Below are 15,556 nucleotides of genomic sequence, written 5' to 3'. Positions count from 1 at the left end.
GAGTGGTTACTGTTAAGTTAAAAAAAGAAAAGATGAAACAAAATTAGGAGCTTTCAACTAAATCACTTAATTCCTTCCTTTCAGTAATTAGACTGGTCACACTTTGAGTACTTAATGTATTTGAGGTATGACTGGTGTTATCACTCCCCATAGGTATTTTCAACTCCCTTTTTTCTGAGAGCAGAACAGCATAGAATCCTTGGAAAGGAGTCACCTCTGTGATACTGCACTTACCAGGATTTGAGTTCTGTGTGAAGGCTTGGGCCCCTGTTTTTGGTGGTTGAGTGTTTGTAAATCTGCCTTGAGCCAGGGCAGCTGCTCCAAGGCAAAGGGCTTTGCTTAGGCAGAGGATATTGCTGCCTTCCCGTGGCATTCAGTGCCTCTCCCCTCTGCATCTGCCTCCCTCCAGCTGTTTGCCCCAGGAGGATGCAGCTCAGAGCCCTAGGAATGCCACCATGCCTCCTGCCTGAAGGGTTTGACTTTCTGCTTGGGCTGTGGTGGTTGTTAAAACAGTGCAGATAAATTTCTAGTCTGCTTTAGTTACACAGACACCAGCACCTGCAGTGTGTGTATGCATGTTATTTTATTCACACTACTCCAAGTTACTTTTTTTCTTTCACTGTTGCATATTTGCTCTTACAGCAACATGATGATGGTTGTGAAGCACAGCTTCACATGATGGTAGTTATGGAACTCATGAGCAGAACTGCAGTCTGATACAGCCCTTGGAGCAGTGATGCCAACACTGGGAAGGCTGAAGTAGTGTGGAGGTGGAGGGGGTTACTGAGGTGGTTGGAATTGCTGCTAGCTTTTGGTTTGCTGTTTCTGTGTATCTGTTAGATGCTTTACACTCTGTGAACTCACAAAACTTACAGGAATTTCTTTTAAGCTTTTTTCTTTTTTTCTATGACCCATATGAGAGAGGGTGAGAAATCTGAGCCTGAATCCTCCAGATGGAATCTGCACCGAGTTATCTTCATAGCCATTCAAATTCTTCAGCTGTTGTTTATCTTGGGAGTAGATTCCATTGTGTAGCTCTCTGCAGGGCTTTTTTTAGTCCTTTTTTCATACATGGGCAGTTAAATACAATATGAAGTACTTTTTGAATACTGTCTGGCCAGTTACAACTTTGAGCAAAGTTTATGGCTCTTATTGCAGGAACCTGAAGAAATAAATCCAGATGAGGAGTTGGAGGATATCTGTGATGATAAAGAAGATGACCTAGGAGCAGTGGAAGAGCAGCGCAGCGTTATCTTACATCTTTTGTCCCAGCTGAAACTTGGCATGGACTTAACAAGAGTAAGTAACTGAAGTGTAAAGACTGGCTGCAGTAGAAGTGAAGTATCATTTAAACCTCAACTCCTGTATTGAGCAGTATTGAGTTTAGTATGAAATTGTGGCCAGTAGCAACATGAGGTCCCAAGATTTGGTGTCCCAGATTTAGACAGGTTTAGGTGAAATGTGCTGACTCTATCTTTTCTATTACTTTACCTTTGTGTTTTCTACTGTGTTTTTGTTACCTTTCCTGTAATGGCCTGTTTTCTTTCCAGTTTGAACCTTAGTCTTTTTATGCTGTTTGCTTCAGCCTTCTCATATTTTTCTTTCTGCTCTCTTTCCATGATCTCTTTCCTATCTTGATTATACTTTTTCACACAACGTGTATAACCCTACACCTGTGTCCATGATGCTTCTGAAAAGAAGTTTTCTTTTGGTCCCACCTTATCTATCTTTAGATACCTGTTTAAGCCTCTTTGCAATTCTCATTTCTGTGTTTGCTCACAAGCAGATAAGAACAAAGTTACACTGGAGAAAATTGGATTTAACACTTGAGTGCAGATCTCAAAAAGCAAGCAGCTTGGAAAAATTAACACTCAGGTGCTATTAGACAACTTGGGCAGCAAATCTGGGAAAATCAGGCTGCTACCAGCTTATGTTCAATTCATTCCTGTAAAGTCTTCTTGCCATAAGCACTAGGTATTTGACATCAAGAAATAGATTTTACAATAGCATGCAGTGAGGAAAACATTCCCTTTTGGAACAGTGGACTAATATTTTTTTTTTTAATCTTTGTTTTTAGAGCACTAGCTACATAGCCCCTAGAAACACTTGTACTGTGCAGCTTGTGTTTTACAGCTTGAGGGGGGAAATGTAAAGGTGGTGTGAACAGGCCCTGGTGTCTGTGGGTCACATGTAAACCCCTGCTGCTTAATGAGGAACTGATTAAGTTACTCTATCACTTACATTGAAGATTGGATTTAGGATATCTTTTTCTCTTAGTTGAAAGAAATTGTTGAGCCTTTCTCCCAATTGTGACTTTTGGCTGTGTGAGGAGAGGCTGTGTTTATTTCAGCAGAGGCAAAGCACTGAAATGGACAAACCTGACTTCAAAACAGGTAATGAAGTTGTTAGAATTGTACTTAATTCAGTATCAGGATGCTGAACTGAAAAGCCACTTAATACTTAAGGTTGGTGTTGCAACAGTATGGCAAGTGTGTTCAATTTACCTTGGATATCTATTAAGTCTTATGTCTGTGCCTTTTCTCTTTGATTTCAGCTGATTTAAATGGATTGTCTTGATCCCATGGTCTAGATTCTCTGTGTTGCTGTTTACAGCAGTTAGTTATGTCACTGAGTTTAGCTATGTGAATCTTGTTACCACTGCAGAGAAGGAAAACACTGATGATATCCACAGCCCTTCACTCTAGGGGATTTCCTTTGTCTCAGGAAAGACAGGATTGCTGGTTTTTATAGTGTCAAATGTAACTGTGAAAATATAAGGTACCTCTGCTCAGAGGCACAGGATCAACCCATCCTATGCTGTTTCTCATGGATGCTTGTCCTAGTTGCTGTGTGGAGAGAGATTCTGCAAGCTCTCCAGAGCTGGCATTGCTTCCCAGCTTTCCTCCCCATCAGGCCATCCCTTTCCTAACTTCTGCTCTGAACCTTCTTTGCTGTAGTTTGAGTTCCTTCTTGCTTGTTTTCTCTTTCACAGGTATATGGGACACATTCTCTTTGTAGCTTAAGAAAAGCCTTAAAAGCCTTATATCTTTTATTTCAGGTGGTTCTTCCCACTTTCATTCTGGAGAAGCGGTCGCTGCTGGAGATGTACGCGGACTTCATGTCGCATCCCGAGCTGTTCATCGCCATCACCAACGGCAGCAGCGCCGAGGAGAGGATGATCCGCTTCGTGGAGTATTACCTGACCTCCTTCCACGAGGGCCGCAAGGGAGCCATCGCCAAGAAACCCTACAACCCCATCATTGGGGAGACCTTCCACTGCTCCTGGAGGATGCCCAAGAGCAACGTGGCCACCGATGGTGGCACCGGCTCCTCTGCTCACACCCCCTCCGAGCAAGTAACTCTGCCGAAAGATCCGGAGGGCCAAGCAGAGCAGGACTATTACACAGTGAAATTCGTAGCTGAGCAAGTGTCCCACCATCCTCCTGTCTCAGGGTTTTATGCTGAGTGTGTAGAGAGGAGCATGTGTGTCAATGCCCACGTCTGGACAAAAAGTAAATTCCTAGGAATGTCAATAGGAGTGACGATGGTTGGCGAGGGTAAGTGTAAATTCTGTCCTTTGTTCATTTTAGAAGTTTGTTAAAATAACTATTATGATGTTCTGTTCAAAAGATACAAGTTGTCATTGTAAACAGCAAATTTTCATGTGGGAGGAAAAAATAGGTTTGTGCTTTGCCAAAAATCAGGATTATATTTGGAAATAAAATATTGACTTCTATGGCAAAAGCCAGTTACAGTGATCTAAACTGATATTTATTAATTATTTTACATCAGACATTTATTAAATAGAAGTGTTGTTGCATTTCTCTTATTGTACTTGATCTTCCTATGCACATTTTGATCTTCTTTAACTAGAAAAATTGGATCCTTTAGGGGCAGAGAAGGGTAATGCCCTCAGATTGTAATTTTCCTTTAGTTATTAGCATTTGCTGCACAAGATGAAACAGCCTTTCCACTCTGTACCCTGTGTATTTTATTCAGTACCTTGGGATTCCAGGCATTTGCATATAAACTACACTCTGGACAAGGGAATGACCAAGGGAATGTCAGGGTATGTGAAAGGCACATCTTTGGCTGTTCAGGTAATTTCTGAAGTTGATATTCCTTGTAGGGCCTTTCTCAACTCACCTTTTTTTAGAATGTCCCATGTTGTTTGTGCTGATGTCAGACACCCAAGGGTACTGTGCTCCAGAGGCATGGGCTGGGGCAGGCAGCAGTTGGATGTTGTGCTGTGTTCTTATAAGGGCAAGAGGGAGATCTTGTGGTTTTGGTTTCTTTATAGGAATTGAACCCACTAATTTTAAAACCCAACAGAAAATCTAGTATTTAGAGATTCTTGACATTTATTGTAAAAGTTACTGTTAGGAAGGAGTTGGTTTTATCTTGGCAGAGAGGTGCAGTAAGGAGAATTGTCTCTGCTACCTGCCTTCAGATTAGGTAAGGTATATTATAAAATGGGAAGGCAGGAGTATTAGCCCTCCTCAGGATCTGCAGTTCAGGGAATTAATTTATTTCCTTTTGTCAGAGTAAATCTTGTCTTGCTGTGCTCCAGAGCCATCAGTAAGAGAGTAACCAGCCCTTATATGCACTACTGAAAAATTGTACTTCATGGAACAGTATTATTGAGATAAATGTCTTTTCCCAAAAGAGAATTAAATGTACATTACTCAAGTTAGTACTTCTAGGAAAATGTTTGTATCTAGAATCTAAGTCACTCTTGTGTGGGTTTTTTAATTTTCTTTTTTTGAGGGGCTATGAGGAAAAATAGCCAGATGTAGTATGGACTATTTGTTTCAACAACCTGTTTGGCTTTTTCTGAAGTGATACTGGTTTACAGATTCTTGTATTTCTTCACACAGGTGTCTTACATCTCTTGGAACACGGGGAGGAGTACACCTTCTCTCTGCCCTGCGCCTACGCCCGCTCAATCTTAACTGTTCCTTGGGTGGAGCTGGGAGGAAAAGTCAACATTAACTGTGCAAAAACCGGGTATTCTGCAAGTATTAACTTTCACACCAAGCCCTTCTACGGTGGCAAATTGCATCGGTGAGAACATTTTGTTTGTTTGAAATGAGATTGATTTCACTTTTGGAGAACTGAAGCTTACATGTAGTTCTATTTCACTTGGTGCAATTTGAAAGTGACACATCATTTGGAGTTTTTTTCTGTGGCTCACAATGTATCTTCCACTGTGCAATAGCTACTCTTGTGTCATAAGAGATAAGGTAGAGGATGTGGTTTTACTTCGGTGATTTAATTTGGAAACTGTTTTGTTATTTGTCTCTCTGAAGTTAGTCACAGATGTAGAGGCTTTTTAAAGAGAGCTCTCTTCAAGGTACTGTAGCAATTGAAAATTTGTCATGGTGATGATTGGACATTGCCAAAAGAATCTCTTGATGGGAAGCAGGAGTTGTCATGGTTACTCAGAGCACACAGGAGTTGCTATGGCAATGGTATGGATTTTTTTGTAGAGTGACCCTTGTTGTTAGACCTCAGCTGGATGTTGGCTCCTTGGTCCTGTACCTCTTTAGTTGGATGAAATAGGGGGTAATGATAACAGACAGCTAGACATGTATCAGTCATGCCAAGATTACAAATAAGTGCCAGCAGATATTTATCACTAGAGCAGGTTCAAGTAGATACTATGGTCTGCAGTGTTGTCAGTGGTTGTGTCAGAGCAATGCAACCTGGAGAAATACAGGTAATGAGAGTTTGATGGAGTTCAGTTCTGCACCTCAGTAGTGAGTGATATAACTTTGTTTACTTTCAGCTAAGCAGAGCAGTAATTTTGAGATTGATATTAAAATCCTAGATGTCAGTATTGTCTTGGTACCACACAATGCTTGGAAAAAACCAAGCTGTTATAGTTGTGAAGAGGTAACTGCAGAGTCTGACCAGGCTGATCTCTTCATCCTGTGGATTCTGACTGTTCAGAGAGCTCCTGGGAGGAGGACAGGGCCTCCACCATGTGTAATAGCTTGGAGGTGTGGAAGTCACAGGATGAGAAGCAGCACAAACTTAAGGCTGCTTGCTTGTCAGCTGCTCTGTCTGCTGATTTTTATAATGGAAAACTGTGTGACCAGCACATACTTATCAGTCTGGATTTTTTAGGATATTTCTCATAAGGTTAATTTAGGTTTGACCTGCTGGACCATGAGGTGACAGAAGTCCTGGCAGCTGCCTCCTGCTGTGAGCTGGCTGTGAGCCTTCCCCCCTTGCCCAGGAGATTCTCTGCAGGTCTGCTTTGGCTGGCATTCAGTATGTCTGTGCTGGAAGGTCTGACCTGTGATACTCATTTCATTGCTTGAGATAAATTTCTCTATTTTGATGCTAGGACTGGGGAGGACAAGTAGGTGCAGGCACAGTGGGAAATGACCAGTGTGTGGAAGAAGGGAAGTGACACTTGTGTCCTGTGCTCCCTTTTCCTCTAAGTGTAGCACCATGCAACGTGGGAGCACAGAAGTGCTGCTTTCCACTCTCCAGGATGCAGTTGTTCAAAGGACATCAGAGCAAGCTGGTGGTGTGCAAGTTAGCTGTCCTCAGCTCACACAATGGAAGTGTGGTAGGAGGTGTAGCCTGTGCTTTGTGTGAGCTCTGATGAAATGCTAGAAGGCTGGAAAGTGGTGAGTTTTAGGGAGGTTGTGTACAGGTAACTGCAGTTTGATTGGAGCTAGAGGTAGTATCCTTTGTGATTCCTGCAGCACCTTACAAGTGAGAATGTCTCAAGTCTGGTTTGCATAGTGCACAGACCCTTTTATTTCTTTGTTTCTAGGAGAAAAGTTCAGTTTGAGACTGGCAATTTGCTTGCCAAGCAATGCTCAGAAACTGGATCAGGATGAATTTGGTGTCAGGAGGCCTTTGTACAGGTCTTGAAGTTGAGAAGAAAAATACACATCAGTGTGTGTAATTATGGTGATACTTGAGCATTATGCAGCACTTTGAATGAAATACTGCATGTCAGAAAGACATTTTCCTTGTATTGTTATTGGCAGAAGTTTCTGTGGAAGAGACAGGGAACTAAAGCAATTTTCCTGATCCTAGTTTCCTATCTTGCTTTCTGCCTTTGCATGTCTACTGCTTATGTGAGCAATGTGAAAATGAGACTGCCTATATAAGGAGAAGGTTGAAATGTAAAGATGTGAGATATATTCTTTCTAGAAAGTTTAGTTTTTATTTTTTAAGTCTGAACTATGTGTCTGATGTGATACTTCAAGTGGAAATGATCAACTGCTTGTTCTATGTGAATCAGCTTGTGTTAGTTTCTTTTTCATTTTCAATTTCCTTAAGAGGCTTGAAACAAGCTGAAGCCAAAATGTAGTTTCCTGGATAACATGACAAGAACTAGAGCAGTGAGTGAAAGTCACTTTGCTCTTTGAGCTTCTTCACAAATGCAGTTCAAATAACTAACATTTTTCAAGGCAGTGTGACGAGTTTGCAAACTCATTCAGGATTGAGTGATTTTACAAATAGTAGTCCTCAGGTTTCTTTAGCCATGGCTTTTAAAAAATAAGTTTCTTTCCTAGAGTCACAGGGGAAGTGAAGCAGAACATGACAAACACAGTGGTGTGCAGAGTGCAGGGGGAGTGGAACAGTGTGCTTGAGTTCACCTACAACAACGGGGACACCAAAAACGTGGACTTGACAAAGCTCTCTGTGACAAGAAAACGAGTCCGGCCCCTGGAGAAGCAAGGCCCCTTTGAATCTAGGTAGAGTATGTGTTTGCTCTTGCCTGTCCCTTTTTGTCCTAAGCAGTCTGGTGAGTGCCTTAGGAAAACCTGCAAATGTAGATAGTATTTGTGGATAGTGCTTAACAGCAGTGGTCCTAATTTTTTTAATGTTTTCTAGAAATAAAAATCAAGAGAAAAAAATGGTGCGAAACCCTAGTTGCAGGCACATGGTTGTTTATTTTACCTCCTATTTATAAACAGAGGGGATTTTTGAGTTCACAAAGTGCCTTCCAGAGAATAGAATATCCCTGTTAGTTTTTGTCTTTACCCATCAGCTACATAGGGCAGTTCCTGACATCCTCACAAGAAGCTGCTTCTTGAATAACACTTCCAATAGCAGCTTTAAGGGATTTGCAATTAGACATTAGATTGACACTGCCAGAACCTCAGAGCCCTTCCTACCTGCTCCAGTTGCTGCTGTAGCTCTAAGACTTGTCCATGAGCCCTCAGCTGCACTGCAACGCTCTGACCTGGGCTGGTTTGTCTTGTGTAAGTGGAGAGAGTGCCCCTGTTCCACGGTGATGCTGCAGTTTGAGGTGGGTGGCTGGGAAGCCTTTGGGGCAGTGGAGTGAGCAGTTTGTTCTGTAGGAGGCTGTGGCAGCACGTGACAGAGTCTCTGCGGGATGGAGACATCGATAAGGCTACGGAGCACAAGCGCGCCCTGGAAGAGCGGCAGAGGAACGAGGAGAGGCTGCGTGCTGAAACAGAAACTCCTTGGTGTACTAAGTACTTCCTTAAAGATGTAAGTTTCCAAGAGTTATCTGCTACTGGTGGAGGTAGAAGCAGAGCTGTTATGCAAGCAGGGCATGGATCTGGGTTCCATCAGAGTGTTTAGCCTTGGATCTTGCAGTTTAGCTTTGTGGGATCCATAGGAGTACAGTGATTTAAGAATTCCTGAGCATGTGAAGATATGAGTTCATTCTCCACTTTGTGGAGAATGAACTTTGTGCTTGGATTTTGCATCAAAATGTTTTCCAGTTTTCTGGTCCCGTCTTTTACCAAGCACTTCCTCAATTGCACATGAAAATAGTTTTGCATATACACATGTAAGCAGATTGTAACAGCAAATACCCAAAGAAAATAATCAGGAGTACTAATTTTGCTGAGGTTGTGTGTTTATGTACTCAACATATTATTGTTAGCAAGAAGGAATGCGAGTTCATTCTCAAGTTACCACTTTTTTTGTTTTCCTACATTACATTTTAGTTAGAGCTTATTTGTTTAGTGTCTTAACCTGTACTTGACTAATAGTAGTAGTAAAAATATAGTAAGACTTTTAACAAGGGGAAGTGCAGCCTGCCCAGGAGGATTGGGGAATGCTGGTATGATAACTTTGAAATGGGCTTTTCTTGTGATTCATGTGATGAGACCTTTGCTGAGCCCTTTGCAACAGAGAGTTCTTGAGTAAAATTAATGCTGTAATAGTTTAGATTCTCCTTACAGTGAAAGCTTTATCTGTTTCACTGCAGTGATGTAATTCCCCCTCATCTTCCCATAACTGCATATAAAACACAGGCTAAAAGATTTCTTTCTCTTCAACATATTCTGGGTTTGTTTTGTCAAATTCAGGACTAACTCCCATTAAGGTTTTTGTTCTCTAAAGCTGTGTTAGTATGATTTGTTCTAAGATAGTTGTATTGTTAGTATTGATAGATTTGCAAAGGGTGAAATTCTGCTGCTAGTCCAGGATACATATGTACTCAGAAAACATTTAAATGTAATCCCCAGCACTGCATTTCTGGGTAAACAGAGTTGGGTTGAGTAGAGCTGATCAACCTGGGTAGCTGCCTCTCTGCTGGCTTCTGAAAGTAATTTGGATCACACAGTTGAGAAGAGTGGGTTAATTACAAGTGGGTTCATTGCAGTCTGCTCCCAGAGAGTGTGGGGGCTCAGCAGGAGCCTGTGTGTGTCCTGAAGCAGTGTCAGTGCTGATCTCTGTGCCTCAGTCTGTGGGAGTTAAAGATACCAGCTCTGTCCCTCTGCTGTTCACAGCCATCAGTCTAATACTTGTGTGAAGGCAGTTCCCCCAAGGCAGTGTCTTTATGATAACCATACTTTCTCTTTAAATTGCAGGGAGATGGCTGGGTTTACCATAAACCTCTCTGGAAAACAGTCTGTGCCGCACAAACTCAGCAAACGGACAGTAACTAGAAAAAAAGCTGCTTTAAGATGAGTTTTCTGGTTTTCCTCTCCTTTTCCTCTGTCTCTCAGAACACAGTAATCACACTGAGTGTCCCCTTTTTATGTAATTGTGCAAGTTTAAATGAGCATAAAGAAATAACTATACTAGGGCACTTTAAAGCTATTTAAAGAAAAAAAGGTAAAAATCCAAGTTGTAGAGACAAACCTGCCAGGTACATTCAACCAACTTGGTTTTTTGTATGATCCAAGAGATTTTATCTGCATTGTGTAAGATTCTTCTAAGTAGATCTGATTGCAAAAGCTGCCTGAGAGAAGAAGGAACCTTGGATTTTAGAGTGACATAGGAACTCTTTTGGAATCTGTGTCAAGCTCTTTAATCACTGAAACCTCCTCAGTACACATGTAGACAACAGCAACAGAAAATTGCTGCTTTTATGCCCAGTAATTAACCTTCTTGGCAAAAACTGGAAGGGTGTTTGGAAGATGTGCCTGAAATCAGTATTAAGAAACAACTGGATCATGACGACCTTTTCTTCAGAGAGATCGTGTGCATGCATTGGAGGAATATGGGATGTATGTAGAGACTACTTTTCTTTTTTATGGATTTATAAAAGCAATTAGAAGTGTAACCATGGAGAAATTTTTCCTCTGAAACGTTTTAATATACTTGAAATAATTGACTTGAATTGAAAAAGTAATTTGAACTCTTTTCAACTCTAATTTTATTAAATCTCTTTGAGTGACTGGTTTTTCTCAAGTTATAATATAATGAGATCTGGCCTGGTTTTTCTCCTCCACCTTCTCTTCCTGAGGACTAAGGCTTTCAAAATGAACAGAAAACAAACAGTTTTGTATTTAAATTTCTCTGCCCATCTAATCGTTTCAGAGATGAAGTATCAGTGTTACAAACTGTCCTTTGGGTTGTTTTTTGTTTTTTTTTTCTCCTGTGGTGTTGTTCAGAGCAAAGCAGTGAAATGTGACCTTGAATACATGAACTGTAGGTCCTGGTTTTTCATCTTACCATAAAAAAGCCCAAACAAACATCTGATTATGCTGAGGACTGGGTATTGGTTTGAAACACAATCAGATATCAGGAAACTGTATTCAGGTACAAACATCCTTTTGTTTTTTTCTCCTTTTTATAACTATTTTATTGAAGTCTAAGAATTGCTGGCAATTAAGAATAGTACTTACTATGGCTTTCGTTATTGTTGTAACTACAAGCTACCTTAATTTTTCCAACAGTGGTGCCTTAATCTGTTTTTTCTTCTGATGTAGTCTTCCAATCAGTGTATATAACATTATCTGCCACTTCCCAGCCATGACAATGGCTGCACCTGATCCAGCATCATGAGAACTCACAACTGTGTGATCTGGTAAGATGTTTTCCATAGAGAAGATGCAAGTGTAAGAATGCATCAGAAGGTTTAAATAACCATATTAACTTTCAACACAAACTGTAAATCATGCAAAAAAAAAAAAAAAAAAAAAGAGTTGGGTTTATGCACAACTGTTTTGATCCTCTTGTACATTTTTTTTTTTTTTGCTGTGAAATGCACTGAGATCTCAATGCAAGTCATAGTCTGTTTGTGAGAAGTGGGGGGGGTGGGGGGGATAATAAAGCTACAAAGTGATTCATTTGTTCTGTCTGCTTTCCTAGAGATCAGGTGACCAGGAAAGAGTAGGTGGTTGTTTTCTTTCATGCTGGAGATCTGTCTGGGCTTTCCTTGGTCCCAAAAGTGGGATATTTTGGCACTATGTGCTTGAGTGGTAACTAGTCTCCAGCAGAAGAGTGTTTTAGGCCCTATTTGTCTTGTTTGTGATATTCTATACAACCATCCTGTTGTGATAGTTTTGGATATCCATTGGGCATTTTCATGTTTAACTGGGAATAAAAATAAAAATTAAACTAGTGGGATTAGTTCCTCCTTGTTTCTCGGTCTGCGGCACATTTGGTTCCTTGCCTAATTCCAGGATTTGGGGTAGGAATGGTGGTGGCAATGTGTGAAATTCTTCCATGGTTTATCAGTATCTGCTCCAAAATGGGGTTTGTAGAGAAACAGATTAACACTATACACATTTCATAGTTGTTTTATCCATGCCATGTAGCACATTTGCTTAAATGAACAGCAAGGGCTGTGGTGCAAGGCCTAGCTCTTAATTGCAGTGATCAGAGCAAAACCAAACTTTTTTCAGCTGAGCACACTCCAGGGATCAAACTTAAGCTAACTAAAATAAAGACTTACTACTCAGTCACTAAACTCAGCTTAAAATTTTGATTTGGGATTTGTCAAGGTGATGACTGTAAATGAGACTGAAAAGCTCCCATGTTGACCACAAACCCATTTGTGTTCCTTATATAATGCTATTAGTCAAGTTATTTCTCTTCCTCCCTCATCTGGTATGCTTGTGGTTTCACACTAAGAAAGCTGTTACTAATTTTGTTGTGTAAAAACAGACTTAATGCTGAAGAAATACTTTGATACAATACATGAAGGGATTCTTTAAATGTGGGGATGGTTCTAGGAAAAAAAAAAGAGATGAAGCCTTTGTTTGCTCAAGTGATCACCAGAACTGGTTTCTGATATGGATTTAGTTATGATGCAAATTTCTGCTTCTAGAAACAAAGGACATAGTTGAAAACCATTTAAAAAGAAAAAAAATCTAGCCACTGAATATCCAGCTTAAATTATGATTAGGATACTTCTGAGAGTGGCAAACACCCTGCACAGTAATGGATGTATTTTTAACTCTGACCAGATTTGATTCTCTTGCATAACTGATGTTGTTTCCATCCTGTACCTTCTGGAGCAAAGGGAAGGGCTCAGTGCTACTTGCTAGAGCCATAGTGTGTTCCAACAGGGAACAAGACAAAATAGGACATTGGCTTATGTTACTGTCTGTCTTCTTGGCTTGGTTGGGCCCCACTGAAGTAAAGAGCAGAATTTTCATTGATCTCAGTGGTTTTAGGCTCCCTGAATCATAAACATGTCTTGGATCTTAAATGTGGCTGTCCTTAGAGGTGCTGTGCCACCTGCTGCTGCTCTTAGAAAACAGTGTGACAACTCAGCCCTGTTTAACACAGGCATTCAAGTATGTAATCCTGATGGATTTGTGTTTTATGGGAAAAAATGCACTATGCAAATCAGGTTCTTCCAGATTTTAGGCATGGATAGGGGAAAAGAATTTTTTTCAGCATATTTATAGTATGAACTGTCAAGCCTAGGATGAAGTCTGTCTCTCCAGAAGAATTTGGATTTTGGTCATCAGAATCAGAGATGCAGCCTCCAATATCTAGTTCGTACAGGCTGGTTCCCCCTTGTCCCTGTCACCTGTGGGAAGGAAGAACAAGTGAACACATTCATCAGTGTCCAAAAAGCTTGGTATGATAATTCTGCACAAAATACTATGGGAAGGAAGGATTGGACAGCCTGGAGAGGAGTTTGATGTGTTCTGTAGTTTTTTTATCTCCATGACAGAAAAGCTGTCAACAACCCCAAGCTCTGTTTCTCTTGTGCTGGGGCAGTGGTTAATATATTAAAGAAGTGAGGCTGAAGTCAGGTGGGTTGGAAAAGCTGTATTTGTGGGGAACTGGGAAGGGTTTTTCAAGAGAAAAGGGTTAACTTGAAAAATTGTGAGGTGTCAGGAGGTAGCAGCCAGGTGAAGATTAGTGAGAATGACAGGTGTGGTCACAATTGCAGATGTCATAAGTGGTAGCTAAGCAATTTTTTTTGTTATTTAGATTTCGTGCAACCTAATTCATTGCCCTTCTGTCCTTCTTTGGAGTGTTTAGAGACTATTTGTTTCTAGGCTTTTAATTTAGCAGCTGTAAAAACAGTCCAGGGAGGTGGAAATAATAGCTAGAGAAGAAAAGGTTTTTATATGGGTTAGTGCTGTCATAGCCAAGCACTTAAGAGAACCGAAGCAGCCCTGCAGATCTGCTTCCCTGCCCCACATTGAGGAGCCTTGGCTGCAGAAAACCTGGGGCTGTTGCATGGTTTGCTCCCTTCCTCTCTTGCCAGGTTGATCCATGCAGCTTGCAGTGGCAAGCAATGTATTCCTCTTGGGTGCTATCCCAAAAAATGTACCTCTGTGGAGGTGTCAGGTGTGGGCTTGCAGGACTTAGGGGCACCTGAGATCTTTGCTCCCAAGGGTGGAGGGATTTGCACAGTACCAGGTGTGACTTACCTTTCCTTCATTGCTTTCCAGAGTAGAGGCAGCCTGGGTTGATCTGAATAAAGGTCTCAGTTCTGTCTGATCCTGTTTCCCCGGGTGGGGTAACCCAGCAGGGGGGTGTGAGAATTGGCCAACACCCCTGTGTTGGCACTGTTACTGTGGCACAGATCTGGCTAGAGGTGGTCTGATGGGGGAAAGGATTGTCTAGATATCCTGCATGGAGAGTTTTTAGAGTGAAGCAGCCCTGTCTACACAGGTGACTTTTTTTTTTCTCTCAAAGAAGTTTCACACACCCAGCTGAACTATCAATTTACCTAGGAATTCTCCAGTGAGGAAACATATGTTGGAATTGCATTGTACCAGGCTTTTGCAAACTGGATTATTGTGGATCTTTGCACAATGCTGCATGAGTGATTTTCTTGGGTGTCAGCATTTCTTTCATAGAGGGTGTGGTGTATCTCATTATGTCTTTTTTTCCTGCTACAACAGATTTTGTGTGTGTAGGCCATTAAAAAGAGGAAAATTGTTTTAATCACTGCAGAATAAGTTAGAAAAGAAACTCGTGATGACAATATGGAAGGACTTAAAAAAGATAGACATGGAATTCAGGTGCTTATTAATAAAAGATTAAACATTATTATTTTAAAAAATAAGAAAAGGAATGCTTTGCATCATTATACATTTTAAGTAAGTACAAAGTCAGTTCATATAATAACATTTCACTTTAACCACAATATTGATTCCACAGTTCACCGTATCTGTGGGAGGAAACAGATCTTATAAATAATTTATGTACTAGATCTTGGTTCCATTTTGAAAAGCTGAGGCTCTTTTCCCCCACGAGCTAAATGCTTCTCCCTTATCCTCTCCTTCCCCATGACAAGGACTTCTGTCACTGAATGCTTCTGCTGCCGTCGCTGTCCTGGTGCTCCCCAGCTGCAGAAGCTGTTTTGCTGGCCTGGTTGTCCGTGTTGTTGTTGAGGATGTCATCACAATCCATCTGTGCCATCAGGTTGAAGCGCTCGGCCACGCAGTGGGCGGTGAGCCGCGCCTCGGGGTCGTGGTCCCAGCACTCGGTGATGGTGTCGCACAGGAAGCGCATTCCCTGCAGTCAGGAGGGCTGCAATTAGCATCAGCAGGCAGGAAGAAGAGGATCTAACACAGTCTCAGTGCTTTACCACACTTCTGACAGCCTCCTGCAGAAAGGCTGGTTTTGGCCAAGCTTAAGCACAAGGGGAATCGGCCTCGGTGAGTTGTGGAAGTGCTGATGCTTCTGCTGGCACTGCTTGTGTGAGCAGCAGCCTCAGCTCTCACAGCATCTGCTCCCAAACATTCCCCATGCTCCCTGCAAACTGCCTGGTGTTGGCTCTGAGACTTAGAACCTGTTTCCTTTTAGCCCCTATTTATTTCCTGTCTCAGCCTTGCCCATTTGGATCAGAGACTCCTAAAGTCAGGAGGGATAGGAGAGGTGTGGGCAGTGACCTGTAGTTTGC

General features: G+C 41.5%; 2 protein-coding genes across 2 annotated transcripts in view; one reads left to right on the top strand and one right to left on the bottom strand.

Annotated features, from left to right (window-relative positions):
- OSBPL11 (oxysterol binding protein like 11) overlaps positions 1–11,794 on the top strand; it is a 37,735-nt gene extending 25,941 nt beyond the window's left edge. Inside the window, exons 8-13 of the mRNA XM_079310832.1 lie at positions 1,159–1,299; positions 3,059–3,557; positions 4,878–5,064; positions 7,542–7,724; positions 8,334–8,487; positions 9,819–11,794. Of these exons, the coding sequence (XP_079166958.1) occupies positions 1,159–1,299; positions 3,059–3,557; positions 4,878–5,064; positions 7,542–7,724; positions 8,334–8,487; positions 9,819–9,896 (1,242 nt within the window). The 3' untranslated portion in view covers positions 9,897–11,794. The remainder of the gene's footprint in view (positions 1–1,158; positions 1,300–3,058; positions 3,558–4,877; positions 5,065–7,541; positions 7,725–8,333; positions 8,488–9,818) is intronic.
- A 2,866-nt stretch (positions 11,795–14,660) lies between these two features.
- LOC306804156 (TGF-beta receptor type-2-like) overlaps positions 14,661–15,556 on the bottom strand; it is a 28,812-nt gene continuing 27,916 nt past the window's right edge. The window contains exon 7 of the mRNA XM_079310418.1: positions 14,661–15,168. Within this exon, the coding sequence (XP_079166544.1) occupies positions 14,956–15,168 (213 nt within the window). The 3' untranslated portion in view covers positions 14,661–14,955. The remainder of the gene's footprint in view (positions 15,169–15,556) is intronic.

This window comes from Erithacus rubecula, assembly GCF_903797595.1.
Source record: "Erithacus rubecula genome assembly, chromosome: 8".
Lineage (NCBI taxonomy): Eukaryota > Metazoa > Chordata > Aves > Passeriformes > Muscicapidae > Erithacus > Erithacus rubecula.
This window is presented reverse-complemented; position numbering and strand designations above follow the sequence as displayed.